General features: G+C 29.6%; 3 protein-coding genes across 5 annotated transcripts in view; 1 reads left to right on the forward strand and 2 right to left on the reverse strand.

Moving 5' to 3' along the window:
- LOC108755206 overlaps positions 1-665 on the reverse strand; it is an 8,923-nt gene extending 8,258 nt beyond the window's left edge. The window contains exon 1 of the mRNA XM_018498093.1: positions 552-665. Within this exon, the coding sequence (XP_018353595.1) occupies positions 552-665 (114 nt within the window). The remainder of the gene's footprint in view (positions 1-551) is intronic.
- A 6,777-nt stretch (positions 666-7,442) lies between these two features.
- Positions 7,443-11,086, forward strand: LOC108755229 (40S ribosomal protein S3a). The gene is made up of 5 exons (XM_018498133.1): positions 7,443-7,539; positions 8,618-8,721; positions 9,149-9,471; positions 10,256-10,417; positions 10,875-11,086. The coding sequence occupies exons 1-5, from the start codon at positions 7,478-7,480 to the stop codon at positions 11,025-11,027; spliced, it is 804 nt and encodes a 267-aa protein (XP_018353635.1). The 5' UTR covers positions 7,443-7,477; the 3' UTR covers positions 11,028-11,086.
- Positions 11,087-11,168: 82 nt separating this feature from the next.
- LOC108755228 (putative fatty acyl-CoA reductase CG5065) overlaps positions 11,169-16,309 on the reverse strand; it is a 12,999-nt gene continuing 7,858 nt past the window's right edge. For all 3 annotated transcript variants that reach the window (XM_018498132.1, XM_018498130.1, XM_018498131.1), the window contains exons 3-9: positions 16,012-16,175; positions 12,852-12,987; positions 12,581-12,780; positions 12,079-12,328; positions 11,811-12,001; positions 11,464-11,721; positions 11,169-11,392 (exon numbers count right to left, since the gene is read on the reverse strand). In XM_018498132.1, coding sequence (XP_018353634.1) covers positions 11,254-11,392; positions 11,464-11,721; positions 11,811-12,001; positions 12,079-12,328; positions 12,581-12,780; positions 12,852-12,987; positions 16,012-16,175 — 1,338 coding nt within the window. In that variant the 3' untranslated portion in view covers positions 11,169-11,253. The remainder of the gene's footprint in view (positions 11,393-11,463; positions 11,722-11,810; positions 12,002-12,078; positions 12,329-12,580; positions 12,781-12,851; positions 12,988-16,011; positions 16,176-16,309) is intronic.

Genomic DNA, 16,309 nt, shown 5'->3' on the forward strand with positions numbered 1-16,309 from the left:
AAAAATACTACTACTGCGACAAAAACGTGTTTTCGTACTGGAATAGTAGACACTTCCAGCTATCCAACGCTGCATTCGTTTCCCACCCTACCCCTCTAGGACGCCTTCTGCGCGCGCAGTCTCGTTATTTAATAGCCAGACCTCGTACAGTAATTCTTTATAATTTTTATAAAATTTTTTACATGTGCTAGTTATTTTATTTAAAAAGTTATTGTAGAATCATAACAATATAAAGCTCAAATATCGAAAAAAATTTTTTTACCGTTTCGATCGAACCGAAGCTAATATATGGGTTCTGCAGTGGCGCTATTTTTTACGTAAATGGATGCAATATAATGTAATCAATAAAATGTAGTTTCAACAAAATTCTAAATTTAAAACTTTAAAAGTCGTCCAAAAACTTGCCGGTCTTCAAGAGGTTAATATATTAATAAATAAATTAATATTTTTTCTTATATGCATAATTTTATTGTATATATGTAAATGATGTAAAATATTTTTCTGATTTTGTCCTCTTATGTAATAAAATGCTATTTCTTTCTAAATCATACCTTGAGAATGGCGCCAAGTCCAGTTATTGTTATGCCAACGAATTTCATCATAACTTTCAAGTTATGTCTAAGGATATAACACATATGTAAGCTCATCATTGTGTACATAATCATCGCTACGAATACATAGATTGACCAGTAATATATAGATTTGCTGGATTTTGTGGGCATGTACCAACAACCACAGAGAGTAAGCAGATTTTGAAGAAATTGTTGATACGTGCGATACGCTTTCAACTGTTTATGAATCATTTTAATACCTGCGTGTACAGGATGTCCCATTTTAATTTCCATATTAAAATATTTCAAAAAATGTAAAAAGTACGGAAAAAATTTATGACAAAAATTGTATACTTTAAAGGACAGATAATGATAAAATCGATATTCAAAGAATATTGATTTTATCACTATATTCGATTTTTCAAAGATTACATAAAAATTACTGTCATTTTTTGAAATAAAATTTTGTTTTTTATACATAATGATTCCACTAAATATTCTACAAGTATCAAATATCAAAGTCAAGATAATAGAAAAAATTAATAGATAATCTATTTTTTATATCATATTATGTAAAAAAATCATTCAAATCTTTGAAAAATCTATTTAAATTGATTACTATTATTTGTCTCCCTTCGTATTTTTTGCCTGCAATATTTTTTGATATTTTGAGATATTTTAAATAAAATTAAAATGGGCACTTATATAATTTAAAGAGATGGCTTTTAAATTAAAAAGATTCAATATTTTTGAAATGTCAGAGGAATTTAAATTTTGGAATTAATTTAATGATGGTAGACAAGTAATTTAAATTTTCTTAATGAGAGATAATATCTTTAATTTCTATCTTCCTAATACTGAATTTTTATAATTTCCTGCAATTTTAATATTAATCAGAATAATATTAATTACAATTAAATCTTTCCAATAATATTCTAAATACAATCGATGACTGGCTCAATAATATTAACATTCTAAAACTATGTTTATAAAAACTAAGACGAATGAGTTTTTCTATTTTATAACTAATATTAAGTCACATGGTAACGTTATAATGATTGTTATGACACTTATTGTTATGGAAATTTAAAATAATATATTTCAAACATCTAAAAAAAATTATAAAAATTTTCAAACACTGCCACATAATATATGTATATACAAAGTCTGACAAAACATGTACGTCATATTGAAATTTACACTATCGTAAGTGCCAGTTTCAAATAACTTTTTTGTTAGAAGACTTATTGCACTGAGAAAAATCGCTGGAAATATCTGTCAATGTTTCTGATACGATAGTTTTACAGTTAATGATATCAAGTCAGAGAAAGAGATTTTACCTTCTACCTTGCCAAGCCACATCCTGTTATTGAACGATTGTAATTTGTATTAGTGTTTCTTTGAAGTTCTTTGAATCTTTCCATTGACTATAATTCGCATTATACGTATTGTCTATCGAAGACTTAAAAAATTAAGCCAATCTCGTCTAATCTCGGCCAATTTAATTTGTCATTCGATAGAATTGTTTGAAATGGATCATAATTTAGGTTTGTTATGACTACGGACGAACTATAGACATAAAGAAAATTGCACTACAAAGAGAATGACAAGACGGATCGCGCGACCGCATGAGTCATTGCAAAACGCATCGAGATTAGGGTTATTTCTTCTCATTTAACTTATTAAAGGTAGACAGATTTACGATTCTCTTTTCTTATACGAGATATGAAAGACTATTTTATTGATCATTATATTATTGGTGTACCGTGGTTAGCTTGCGCACGACATCGGAAGAATATTGATACTTATATACAATCAAAGTGATATTGGAGATATAAAAGTCAGGATAATAGAAAGTCCCGTTCGTCACCTGTACGTACACTTGTCACTTATCTCTTTCGTATATAATAAGAATAGAAGTATATTATTGATATATTTTTCTTGTACATTTTATTAAATTAATGCGTAGCTTTATTAAACATATTCATACATGCTGAATTGATCGATGATGTTTCACAATTTTCCATAGATTTATTTTCTTTACAACAATAGAGAAAAGTATATTTATATTTACGATTATTTTTATTTCTGAAATAAAGAAGACTCTTTACATTGTCGATCGAAACATTATTGTTGTCTCATTGTTAGCAGTATATGCATGTGTTGATTCTTACAGTCTAGATAACTTGTGGATATAAGTAGATGTCTGTATTAGTAAAGTGACCCCTCTCAGTTACCTGTGCTCGATAGTTACCTCTTCTCGTAAGTACATTTTCGATATTGACATATTTTCCTTTTACGTATTATCAGGTCAGTATGCGACTCGAAATACCCAATAATCAATAAAGATATATAATAAGCGTTTGTTTCAATATAGATTAATCATTAACAGTATAATAAAAAAAGTATTAATAAATTATATTGATTTTTTTAAATTATATTCTTTTAACAGCGTAATTTTTTTTACAATTGTGTCATCGTTTACGAAACATATACGTAGGGTCCATTTCTATTCGTCTTTATCATCGGATAGATTGCAACAAAATAAAATAGAATAATTGTCATTCATCAACTATTAATGAAAGTGAAACAATTACCCCAGACAGCACATAATATTTAAGTATTAATTAAATTAAGCATAATATTTACAAAATAATTGTAAATTTACAAAATATTATAAATACTATTTATAAGATTTATTTTAAATATTTTGTAAATATTTTTAATAGTCTTAGATTGCACAGATTATAAACATTTATTATAAATATTATGAAATATTTTTAAATGTTGTAGTAAATGTTATGAAAATACTTAATGAGATATTATAATTCAAATAAAAAATACTTATTAGAAATCTTTATTTATATTTATCATAAATATTACATAAAATATTTAGTTTATATTTTAATAATATTTTGAATAAAGCTTTATATAAAATATATATGAAATACCCGTGTATACATTTCAAAAAAAATGAATGCTATTAATAAATATTTATCATTATCTGCTGTTTGAGTATTAGTTTAATATGCAAGTGTATGCAATTGTAAAGATTATGTTAATGTAGAGATTTTTCTAAATTTTATGGAAAATGATAAGAATTCGAAAAAGTTAACTTGATATATAAAATGATGTTCTATTTAACTTATAATTAAAATAATAAATAAAATTTTTTATTTTTTCATACTTCTTTATTTGTTTTGGTTAAAATCTATACAATACATATTTTATTTTAAAATAATTTAATTTTTGTTTGCACGTAAAGTATCAAATTCAAATTTTTCTATTTCTATTTTTTTAAATTTTGAATAATAAATTTTCGTAAGAAGAAAAAATAAATGTAGTGATTTATAATGGATGGAGGTAATGAATGAAGAAAGTCGATAATGCGACCCAAATGTATCTAATGAATAAAGAATGCTGTTTAAGATCGATGTCCGATTTAGCTTTCTGTGAAATCTTAGAAAACAAAATCGTAAAAACGATTCTATATCCCAAAAATGCAGGAAAAGTAGATATTTTTAATATCGTGTTTTTTTTTTGTAAATCGAATTTTCGTATACCACGCTAGAATTTATCATGAATCGAATGTAATGTGAAGTTTCCTCTGATAATTATTACATAAAAATTTGAAAGGTCACTTATCGTGAATCTGCTAAAAATAGTAGCAGATTATGGAAATAGGGGATTTTAATTGGCGTCTTTAACATGAAGTTTTACACGTACAGTTACACATCAGTAATCCAATTTATCAAAATTAATCTGAATGCATGCTGCTTAAGATATACTGACTACGAATAAGCTATTAATTAAATGAAAAAGCAATAATAGCGAAATTCAAAATAATCGACCGCTCTAAAATTTTCAGGATGGATGTCGGTAAAGTAAAGATTCGATAGCAAGTATAAATTCAATTTAATTCTTTTATTTATTTTTACAGTTGCTTGAAACAAGCTGTCCGAATTTAACTTTCAAAAATATTCTAACGAATTACCGCACACGTGTGTGTGTGTGTTCTCTCTTCTTTCGCCGTTACTCCGATCATTACTTCGGTAATTATTCAAAAAATTACTCCGATTTATTAAGGATATATCAACGAACTATCAGTGAAATCACTCATCGACTCCAAGTTCCAACGGCTCCGAATATCGAATTACTTTGTATATTACTCTAAATATTACTTCGAAAATGAGACTGAATATCAAAATTGGAGCATAGCCCGTGACACCGAGAAGATATTATTAAAGATCGGCATCCTTATGGGAGTTGGCATCTTTGAATATTAAAGTAATTAACAGTTAAAAATTGAAAATATTGTACTAATTTTGTGATTTTTTAGTTTAATGGACGTATTTATGCATTTAGAATCAATTTTAACACTCGATTTTTCTTTAAAATTGTGATTTTAGTGCTATCATCGAAGTTTGATTATCAACAGAGATGACAACTGCAGAGAAAAAATTGTAATTTTTCTGCAATATATAGAATATTATAGCTTTACAAGTATGCATATTTATTTATGGAACATTTATGTAATAAAAAATCATAAATTTAATAATATATGAACCAAATATTTATGTTAATAATAGCAAATTTATATCAATTGTCGATAATGTCAACGTTCTTCAATTACCTTCGGTCCCTTGGGGCCCTTTTTATACCGCCGAAAATTTATCCAGAGTTGACAGTCTTTAATAGTATCTCGTCGGTGTCCGTAATGAAGGACGAAGGACATCTTTCCTTTTTCGTGGGTCTCTATCACAGTATATATGTACTGTGGCTCTATATTGCTCTTTGCTGGCACCCTATATCTTTTCTCCTTTCTAAGAAACCAGATGTCACGCCTGGTCAGTGTTGTTAGACGAGCTGGGTTTCAGACGCATGCGCGTCCAATATAGCTTCGGTAACGTACCGATCACTAGTAAATTAGAAGATTATTAGTCGCTTAGGGTTGAAAATGTTAAAAATTTTAATAATTTTACATAGTTTACATATGTCTATATATATATAAATATGTATAATATATTTCTATATACGGATACTATGTAAATATCTATTCTTATCTATATATGTACACATATGTAAAATATATTAAAATTTTCAACATTTTTAAAAAAATTTTACATAGATGGCTAATAATCTCTTACTAGTGACCGTTACTGAAGCTACATTGGACACGCATGCGTCTGAAATCCAACCCGTCTAACAATACTGATCAGGCGTAACATTTGGTTTCTTAGAAAGGAGAAAAGATATAGAGTGCCAGCACTGCAAAGAGTAATGAAACCCGGCTTGTCTAACAACACTGCGCTTCGTTGTGAGAAAGTACTAGTGTCGCTCCCAAGCAAAAAGAAACCTGAGAGAGAATATGGCCCAAAACTTGTAACCGCAAAATATTGCTGCGCACTACTGCCCTCTAACAAAGTGGATGTAAACTACATAGCAACGTCCACTTTTCTTAGAGTATATCGTCCACTTTTTAAGGCTGGAGATGATAAATTGATATTTGGTTCATATAATCGTATTACATATAGCACGATTATATGAATCAAATATCATTTCCAGCCTTGGAAAATGGATGATGTACTCTAAGAAAAGTAGACGTTACTATGTAGTTTACATCTACTTTGTTAGAGGGCAGTAGTGCGCGGCAGCATTTTGCGGTTACAGGTTTTGAGCCGTCATGTCCTCTCTCAAATTTCTCTCTGCTCCCAAGCTACACAAAAATATTATACACACTTGTACTTTCTAGGAAAAAAAGTTTACATCCTTTTACACCAAGCGCTTGATATGCGTATTAACTAGTAATTTTCTATTAAATTATGTTAATTTCAGCAACTTATTTAAAAAATAATGTATTAAAGTGGTACAATAGTGCATCAAAATGATTAATTAAATACACATATTATGTATATATTTACACGTATCGCCTAAATTAAAATAATTCAATAGAAAATTACTAGTAATGCATCCATTGTCAGCCACTAAACACTCGCTGTGGCCAGTGGCATAATATATACACTAGCGCTCTCTGTCGGCACCTTGATGTTAGTGTTGTCCAAAATGGAGTGCGCATGCGTGAAATAAGTAAGTTATTTAGTGTTGCCGCAGTTACCATCTAAACTTCTTTCTTTTTTTATCCTTTTTTCACTCTGTTAAAATTTTTCGCAAAACTCACTAGATTTATTCGCATCGCAATCCAACGAATTCGTTGAAGTGCTATTGTAAGAACATATTGGAGCACATTAGAGCATGTGACTCGAATAAACCTAATATTATAATGAAATAATTTAAACTTTATAAAAATTAATAAAAATAAATTGTAAATATATTGAAAAATAAAGAAAAAATCTAGAAAAATTAGGAAAAATATTAAATTATCTTAAAAATGTATATTCGTGTAAAGAAATATTATGTAATTATATATCTATAAAAATATTATGAGAAAGCAGATATAAAAGAAATTTATATACATATATGTCCAAAAAATAAGTTTAAAATACAATAAATAAAAAAAAATCTTTCTTACTCAGTTTTCTATGTTACTTTTGTTCACTTTTCCACTTTATCATTTTTTCACAAAAATTAAACCAATCTTTCGAGATTTCTCACACAACATTTCACCAAATGGACAATACACGTAATACTTCCCTCTAAATTTCTACTCTAAACCATGCTTAAAAGACAAATGTTTAAGTGGAACATTGAAACGCTTATATAAATAGAGAGAGAAAAAAAGAGAAAAAACAATAAAAAAAGGAGGAAAAGAGATAGGGCAACTTATTTATTTCACGCATGCGCACTCCACTTTGGCTAAAATCAGGAGAGTTGCGCTACTGTATATATTGTGTCAGTGGCCCGTGTTTCCGCTTGACGGTATTGACGGTTTGGGAGGGAGTGTTTCTTTTTGCCTGTTATACGCAATCATGGCGGTAGGCAAGAATAAAGGCCTTTCGAAAGGTGGTAAGAAGGGCGTGAAGAAGAAGATGTAAGTAAAATATTTTGTATTTTAATTGTAGCCGGATCTTTTATGTTCACGAAGAATTTCTCATCGAGTTACTATTTTACGCGATGCCTTTGGTTATGTTGGATACTTGTGTGCCTGCTGACGCATGCGACGATACATACATGCTGTTACGAATATTGCTATACTATTGCATTATTCTTTTTTAATTCGATATAATAACGTAATTGCATCTTATCTATTTTTTAAATGCCTATTCGCGTTGTTAGCACTGTTTTCATTCAACATCTTTGCTTTCTTTCTTTTCATAGTATGAATTTATACTATTTTAAGTATCAACATTTTTGGATATTTCAAGCAACGCCAATAATCTGTCACATGCGTTAAATATTATAGTGTTATAAGTCATCCAATGTCCAAGATTTTCACCCACACATCCTTAACTTAATCAATTTCATGTGCAAATTATTTAAACTAACAAGGAAAGAGTGATTTAAACCATTGTATTTTTAAATTTTGGAGTATATAGTTGTTTAATTATTTATTAGTATTAATTAAGTTATAGTTTCTATTGATTGCCTGAACAAATGTGTTTTATTTTTTTGTTTTCCACTGTTCTAGCGACATTGTTTTTAGAATTTTATGAATTCTTATATATACTTAAAAAATTCTGTTTTACTTTAGCTTTAAATTGATCCTAAATTATCATCAATTATATTTCTATACTTTATTCTTACATGCCGAATAATTAGAATCATATTGTGTAAAAAAATCATAAATCCATTTACAAAAGTAGAAATGACCTTTATATCTTTTTGGCGCCTCTGTCTAGAAAAAAACAATGTGACTAAAATACATCTCCTTCGAAACTGTTCTACCTTTATCTGAAACATTTTTTTCTAAAATGCACTATTTAAGAGACATTTGAGGTCATTTATAATGGGATATCCTGTATATACATATATATATATACTCGCTAGTATTGATATATATGTATATGTATATATGTATGTACATATATATAAAATTATAAGATAGGATATTGTAAATTTATTATAAATCTTTTCTTGCATGTTTTCTCATGTAAATGCTATTATTTCAGTGTGGATCCTTTTACTCGCAAGGACTGGTATGATGTTAAAGCACCATCTATGTTTGCCAATCGGCAGGTTGGAAAAACCTTGGTTAATAGAACTCAAGGAACAAGTAAGATTTCTTTTCGTTAAGCTTTCTAATTAAAATAGAATATTTTTTTGTATGTAAATTACATGTTGCGTATATCTTGTTTTATGGCCCTTTAGTTTTCATAATTATCTCCCATGTACACATTTACTGTCTATTGTGACTGACTTTCACACCAAGTGAATTATTTTGTAATATGTGCCACAAAATGCAAATTAATTATAATAAATACAAATATTTACCTGTTTACTTACAATATACTTTTTATATCTTTCTATTTTTATTAAACCTCTTTATCATTTTAGAAATATAAGTAATTGCATATATATTAATTATGGTTAAGTTAATTGACATGGTATAAATTAAAAGTTTAATATTATTTACCAATGCTCGTAGCTGTATATAACAAATATGTTAATAATTGTTACAAGATATTTATTTCATTCTACAGAGATCGCTTCAGAGGGATTGAAGTTCAGAGTATTTGAAGTGTCTCTGGCTGACTTACAAAGTGATCAAGACGCAGAGAGGTCCTTCCGAAAATTCAGACTGATTGCTGAAGATGTTCAAGGTCGTAACGTATTAACCAATTTCCACGGGATGGATTTGACAACGGATAAACTTAGATCAATGGTAAAAAAGTGGCAAACTTTAATCGAAGCCAACGTGGATGTGAAGACTACGGATGGCTATCTGCTTCGAGTTTTTTGTATTGGTTTCACAAATAAGGATCAGCTGAGCACGAGGAAGACATGTTATGCCCAGCATGCGCAGGTTTGCTTTCCAGTGAATTATTTGTCCCATGTTATATGCAATTCCATTATCCATTTTAACTTTCTCAATAGTTGAATGGAAGAAGGTATTGCGTATATTAATGCAGTCTCTTACCACACTACTTTCATTTTCAGTAAGTAGTGATATATGAACATGCTACATGATATATAATGTAATATAGATTAAAGATTTTTTTTATTTAATTGCAGACATTTATGTCTTAATACAAACGTCTTCATTCATAGGATATTCTTTTTACTTTCTGAAAGTATATTACCTTTAGGTTTTATGAACATACCTTTCATCAAAGTGAATCGAATGCGCTTAAAGGAGAATGTTAAAAAGGAGTCAATTTTTATCTATATAATAACATATAAAATATTAATATGTAAATTTCAAGCTAGTCATAGAAGCTAGAATTAGTTGTGTTTTGTTGATACTGTTTATATAACATTAATTTTCCATTTATTTGTTTTGTTAGAGAAATCTTCTATTATTTTTTTATTTAATTTTTCATCTATAATATCATTTTACCTTTGAGATGCCAAAGAGTTTGCCAAAGAGATTATCGCCGTGTCGTGATCCATTGCTAATGCCAATTTTACTTCATCAGGGCGAGAGGAAGTAATGAAGACGGCAAAGTTCACGAAACGTTTCAAGCATTAGCAATGGATCATGACATTGTGATAACTCGCAAACCATTTGGCATCTCTGAAGAAAATACCCGTGAAAGCCTCCAAAGTATTATATTATAATTTTTCATCTATAATATGACTCAATTTAGGTAAAGAAAATCAGACAGAAGATGGTTGAAACCATTACGGAAGATGTTACCAAAACCGACTTAAAAGGCGTGGTTAGTAAACTGCTTCCGGATGCCACAGCGAAGGACATCGAGAAAGCCTCGCAGGGAATTTATCCTCTGCACGATGTTTATATTCGTAAGGTAAATAATAACGATGTAGATATAATTGCAAAAATAAAATAAGACTACTTTTTATAAATATTAAAGGTCAACAGGAATGTGATTTCTCAATTTTTGTATTGCAAATGCGATATTTTAAATCCAAATAATCGTCTGCAATCTGCTACAAAGCTATTAAAAAAAGAGCAAAATAAAATTTTGTTTTGATATCTTATTCGATCTGTACTATAGTGTAGTTGAGGTACAGATAATCTTATTATAATATTTTGAGGACTAAATTGCAAAAGCTCTATAACAGATTTTGCAATTTCGTAAAATATCAGCCAAAAGTATCTCATGGCATATGACTTCTAGAGTACAGATATGCATGTTCACTGTGTAGATAATAAGTTTAGAATTAACCCGTCACTCTTGTTGATCCTTAATAATGTTAATAGAATATTAAGAGTATCAGTAAGTAAGAGGATATAATTATTAGGTAAAAGTATTGAAGAAACCACGCTTCGAGCTTAGCAAATTATTGGAGCTGCACGGAGATGGAGGTGGTAACAAGAGTGAGGAGGCCGGAGACAGTGGTTCTAAGATAGACAGACCGGAAGGTTATGAACCACCAGTACAAGAGTCTGTTTAATGATGAGTGTTTTAAAATCTTTCGTAAAAATAAAAATCAGAAGATTGTGTAAATAACACCTTTATTCACATTTTTTTTACCCGTATTTAGTTCACACTACAGATTGCAATGTGTGCCACAAGTTACCACTATATACTTAACCCCTATCGCGTCCTTGAGATTAAATGATAGAATTGACGATTAGATCGATAAGCTTGATCGGTAAGAACAATTCTATTTAATTAAATTATAAATTCATTAGTTCTTTTGTAATATACGTTATACTTCTCGAAAGCAACGTTCTAAAACTTTCACTCCAGGAAGCTAGTAGATATATAATAAACACAAAGAAAAGTATCTTCGTAAATACATCCACCCAATACATACTGCAACAAAAAAAAGACATTTTGAATCGGTGTGCAGAAAAAAGTTTTTCCTCATACAATTTCAAACTTACACTCTCAAATGTCGACGAGCAGCAGGCAGCGTTTCTGGCATCTCTTTTAAGATGTAAATTCTAGCGGCTCGAATGCAATCTTCAAAATATTTATCTATATCCAGGTCGTTGCCGTGCACTTGATAGTTTTTATATTCCGTGCTATTAATCTTTTCCCGTATGTCTTCAACATACGTGTTTTCGAAGTCCCATTGATTATTTGCATAATATTCAAAAACTTCAAATCCTTTGTTTATACGGCGTTGTACGTGACACATGCTGTGATACAAACAAGTATATATGAACAAAATGAACGAACTTGTGTAAATACTCTTTATATATTGATTTAAGCTCTCGTGGCGACTTACATCGGTTTATATCCTGCCAGAAAAAGAAGTGCATCGATAATATAAGCGGGAATCATGTGAAAGAACAATATACAAATATTGTGCATTAATCGCGATTTTTTCAAGCTACCACCTGGATACCAGACGACTCCATTTAGAGGTATCTTTTCTGTTATTTTTCGGCCGCGTTGAATTATTTCTGCCCAGGTAATCTATAGACAAGGATAAAAATCTCATTTCGATATTGTTAAAAAATGCATATAACAGACATTTATTATTTTCTATTTACTTTAATCTCGGCACTACTCGTCATATTAAAAACACGTTTGTCGTCCTTAAAGTAAATAAAATTCCATGTGGCAAGGAGAAGACCATTGATGGCAATATCAACAGGTATATAGTCAGCGTAACCGTTTTCATTACAGAACATTGTTCTGATTACTCCCTTGCCAGCGCCGATCAAAAGACCGGTAGGTCCATTGATATTATCTGTCCATCCGGGTATCGGTTCCTTCCAGATAGGAATAATTACGCTCGGTCTAACAAATGATAAAATTTGCGGGTTATCTCTGTATTCAAATCTATTCTTAGAATGCAAACGTTTTGTGAACTGCAGTTTTCATGAAACATTTTCATTCTAAGAACGAATTTGGATACGGAGATAATCCGCGAATTACATGATTTCTATATAGAAAGTGCCCGTGGAAGCCTTAAGAGTATTATCAAATGATAAAATTGTGATGGAGATATTTATCATTTATCTATGAATTTGAACGAGACCTTGTTGGTACCTCAAAATTAACGCTGGGATGTGTGGCATAGATTCTTCGACAAGACTCTCCGCTAATGCTTTGGTGAAAGCGTAAGTATTAGGTAATTTCCCTAAGATTTTGTCCGTCATTGCCTCGACTACGTCATCGTCCATCCATTCGACGCATTTGATGACTTGATGAGGATCCGCAGGCGGAGGATACGTTTTCTCGCGCAAAATCTATCAAATCCGGTTCTTATTTAGCATTTTCTGAGCATCAGAATGAGCATGCGTATTCAGAAACTACTCACCTGTTCTTCGAGATGGCAATAAGCTGTGCTGATATGAAGAAACACAAGTAAATGCTTCATTTCTTTGGCTAGCTCTATCATCAGTTTCGTACCGCGTGTATTTAGTAGTACCGCTCTCTTCAACAGTTCATCGAATCTGCAAGAAGATTATCATTAGTCATTATAATTATCATATTATAATTATCATTAGTCATTTATTAGTTAGAAATGAATCATATTTATGAAAATTATATATAATCGACCTAATTGTAAAGCAACACTGTCCTGGTGGAAAATTTTTTTAGAATTCCTCACATATAGTTTAAATTTCATTTCTACTTAAATTTTATAACTTTATAGAAATTTTCTCAAATTTTTTATATTAGAACACTTCAAAATTACGTTTATATTAATTAGGATACTTCAGATTTTCGAGAAAATATATGTGTTCTATACGTTTTCTATAAAATTCTTTAAGTATGTGAAATTTGAAATTCCAAATATATTCTAAGATTTTAAAATTTCTAAAAAAAATGTGTAAAATACTGAAGAAATTAAAAATAGTTTTTAAAATATTTTTAGAAATATTAAAATATAAAAAATTCTTAAGAGATCGTTTTGAGATAAAAGAATTTTTTTATTAAGGATTCTTCATATAATTTTTCAGAATTTCTATAAATTGTTTAACTTTTAAAAACATTCTTAATTTATTTTAAATAAAGTATCTTTTGAGACCGTAATATAAATAGCTAAATACACAACTAGGAAATGAAATCCTTAAAGAGAATTTTAAAACTGTCTGTATTACCGACTAAATCGTAATTTTTGTATAATAATTAATACATGCCTGTGAAATGAAATTTATGCCGAGAACAAAAAAAATTTTGAAATTAAATTTTAAGAAAAATTGTTTTGTTCTCGGCATAAACTCATTAATGCGTATACTTTAATCTTGGAAAAAGAGAGATTTTCGAATCTCTGTAAAAGAGGAAAAAAGTAATTGTTATACAAAAATTACGATTTAGTCAGTAATACAGATAGCTTTAGGATCCTCTTCAATCTGGATCTTTATTGCATCCTAGAAGGCAGAAGCAAGCATTTGGTACCATCGAAAATTCAAATTATCTTTTTTTAACTTTGCTTTCCTGTGATACCCTTTTGTAATTTTTTATCATTTTTCATTTCTTAATTCTGCTAAAAAAATTTTTAATTATACATATAAAATGATTAAATTTTTATTTAATTGTCTATCGAGGAAGACTGTTGAAACCAATTTGGCTTCCTTCTATTTAATATTGCATTTGTATATGTTTTTCGATTTTATTTACAAGTTTGATGACTTTAAATGGTAATAAATTAGTGGTGTTATTATTAAAATATTAATTATTATCTATACGTTTCGCGCTTCTTTCTATTTGTTATTTACAAAAAATGTGCTTGGAACCAAATTTTTAAGTGAATCGTCAAATCCGGTCTTCCTAAGCTGTGTTTCAAAATTTACTGCTAGTACTGAAAATCTATACGTTACGTGCACTATACTTGTTTAGTACGTGCAGTAATTTTGAAACACAGCCCTAGTAAAGACTCCTGAGCAGGGTTGGACATGGCATATATTAAACATAATGTATTATACATGGTTTTTATAATACCGTATGTTATATGTGTTATACGTACGTTTTATATGTATTATGCATACGTATTATATAGTATATGGGCGTTCAGAGGGGAGGGCAAAGGAAGGCATTTTCCCCCCTTTGATCGAGAGACGCGTGTTGAATAAAAGCGCTTAGAGCAATTAGATAGTACAGTGATAGATAAATTTGGACAGGACGAGAGGAAATTAATTTTTTTGTTTGAGAGGAAAGTGAAAAAAATGTAAAATTAATAAGAAATTAAAAAGTGCTAAAAAATAAGAATGACAAAAAGTTTTAAAATACAAAAATAAAAAAAAAATAAAACCCAAAAAACAAAATACCTCGGCATACACCTACCTTGTCATGGTAAGGAAGTTTTTAACTTAAAAGTGTATACATTAAAAATGAATAAGTGACAAAAAAAGGTCATCAACTCAACTCAACTATATGGATTATAGGGTCACCAAGGAATGAAATATTTGAACATTTTTTCCTTATGTGTAGCAAGAGTATCCCCCCCCCCTCCCCTTAGAAAAAATGGTATTATACCATGCATGGTATTATACATACGTATTATACGTAAGAACTCTAAATTGCAAGTCTAAATTGCCCAACCCTGTTCCTGAGTAATCGCTACGACCATAATGAATTGTGACGTCATAAACGAGAAATGGTACATTGAAGTTTCTACTCTTTGTATATAAAGAGAAAATTTGAATAAAACAAAATAATGAGAATGCTTTAAAACAATTATAAAAATGGAAGAAAACTAACTTTCCCTTTCTGATCAGTAAATAGTAAAAGGCATGTGAAATACGTTTACTAACGTTTATTTAATGCGTATGTGTAGCCTATTTTTACTTCACGTATCTTTTATGACTTTTTGCAGACTATCAGGGGAGGTATTTCCTAAATTTATAAAATTTTAAAAAATTTGAGATTTTTTAAACATTTTCATATAAATTTAAAATATGAAGAATTTCTAAAAATATTAGAATTTTTTTTTTATCAAGGATTTAAATGAGAGTCTCCAAGATATTTTTATAATCTATACAGTCATGAAATTTATGAAATAGAATGTAAACCAAAAAAATAATAGGTTTACGTAGATTTTTTAGAACAGATTTTGAAAAGCGTTTGCTACAAATTTTATTTGCCAAACGGAAAATGCCAGCGAAAATATAACAGAATCTGTTAACGGAATGAGACGATAGATTAACCGCAGAAATCTATCGAACAGGATCTATCGTTTCGTAATCATTTAATGTGACATATTCCATTTAAATGATTACGAAATGACACATTTTTCTCGGTTTCTGCTGTTAGATTATGTCTGCTAGCAGTACAGAGATTGAATGTGAACCAATTTAGAGCAATACTAGACTCTGCAAATCGCTAAACATTTTGCTTACTGAATATTTTTAAAACTGCATTTTTTTATTAAAGAAATAATAGTTTAAATACTTTAAATTTATAACGTAGCCAAATTTAAAATTGCTTTAGAATCGGATTAGAAGCAACGACATACTTCTTTCCATTATCGATACCTGACAGTAGCTGCTCCATGATAAACGATGTTAACGTTCTCGATAAGTAGTTTCCTATCCTCCGGTGATAATCCAAGTCCCGGCAATGCCACATCTCCGCTAATGGCCGTTACTGCTTTCTCAAGCGCGGGCAATCCTCTTTGAGTTCTAACTTTCTCGAAGAGCTGTAATTTTAATTTAAAGTGAATTCATTACTCGCCAGTCATTGGAAGGTTATACATAATCGTACACTGCAAGAACAAAGTAAGAGTGAGGTAAATGCAATCCGAAGAGACTTTATATATATATAATATGTATA

This window comes from Trachymyrmex septentrionalis, unplaced genomic scaffold (genome assembly GCF_001594115.1).
Source record: "Trachymyrmex septentrionalis isolate Tsep2-gDNA-1 unplaced genomic scaffold, Tsep1.0 scaffold86, whole genome shotgun sequence".
In the NCBI taxonomy this organism is placed as follows: Eukaryota; Metazoa; Arthropoda; class Insecta; order Hymenoptera; family Formicidae; genus Trachymyrmex; species Trachymyrmex septentrionalis.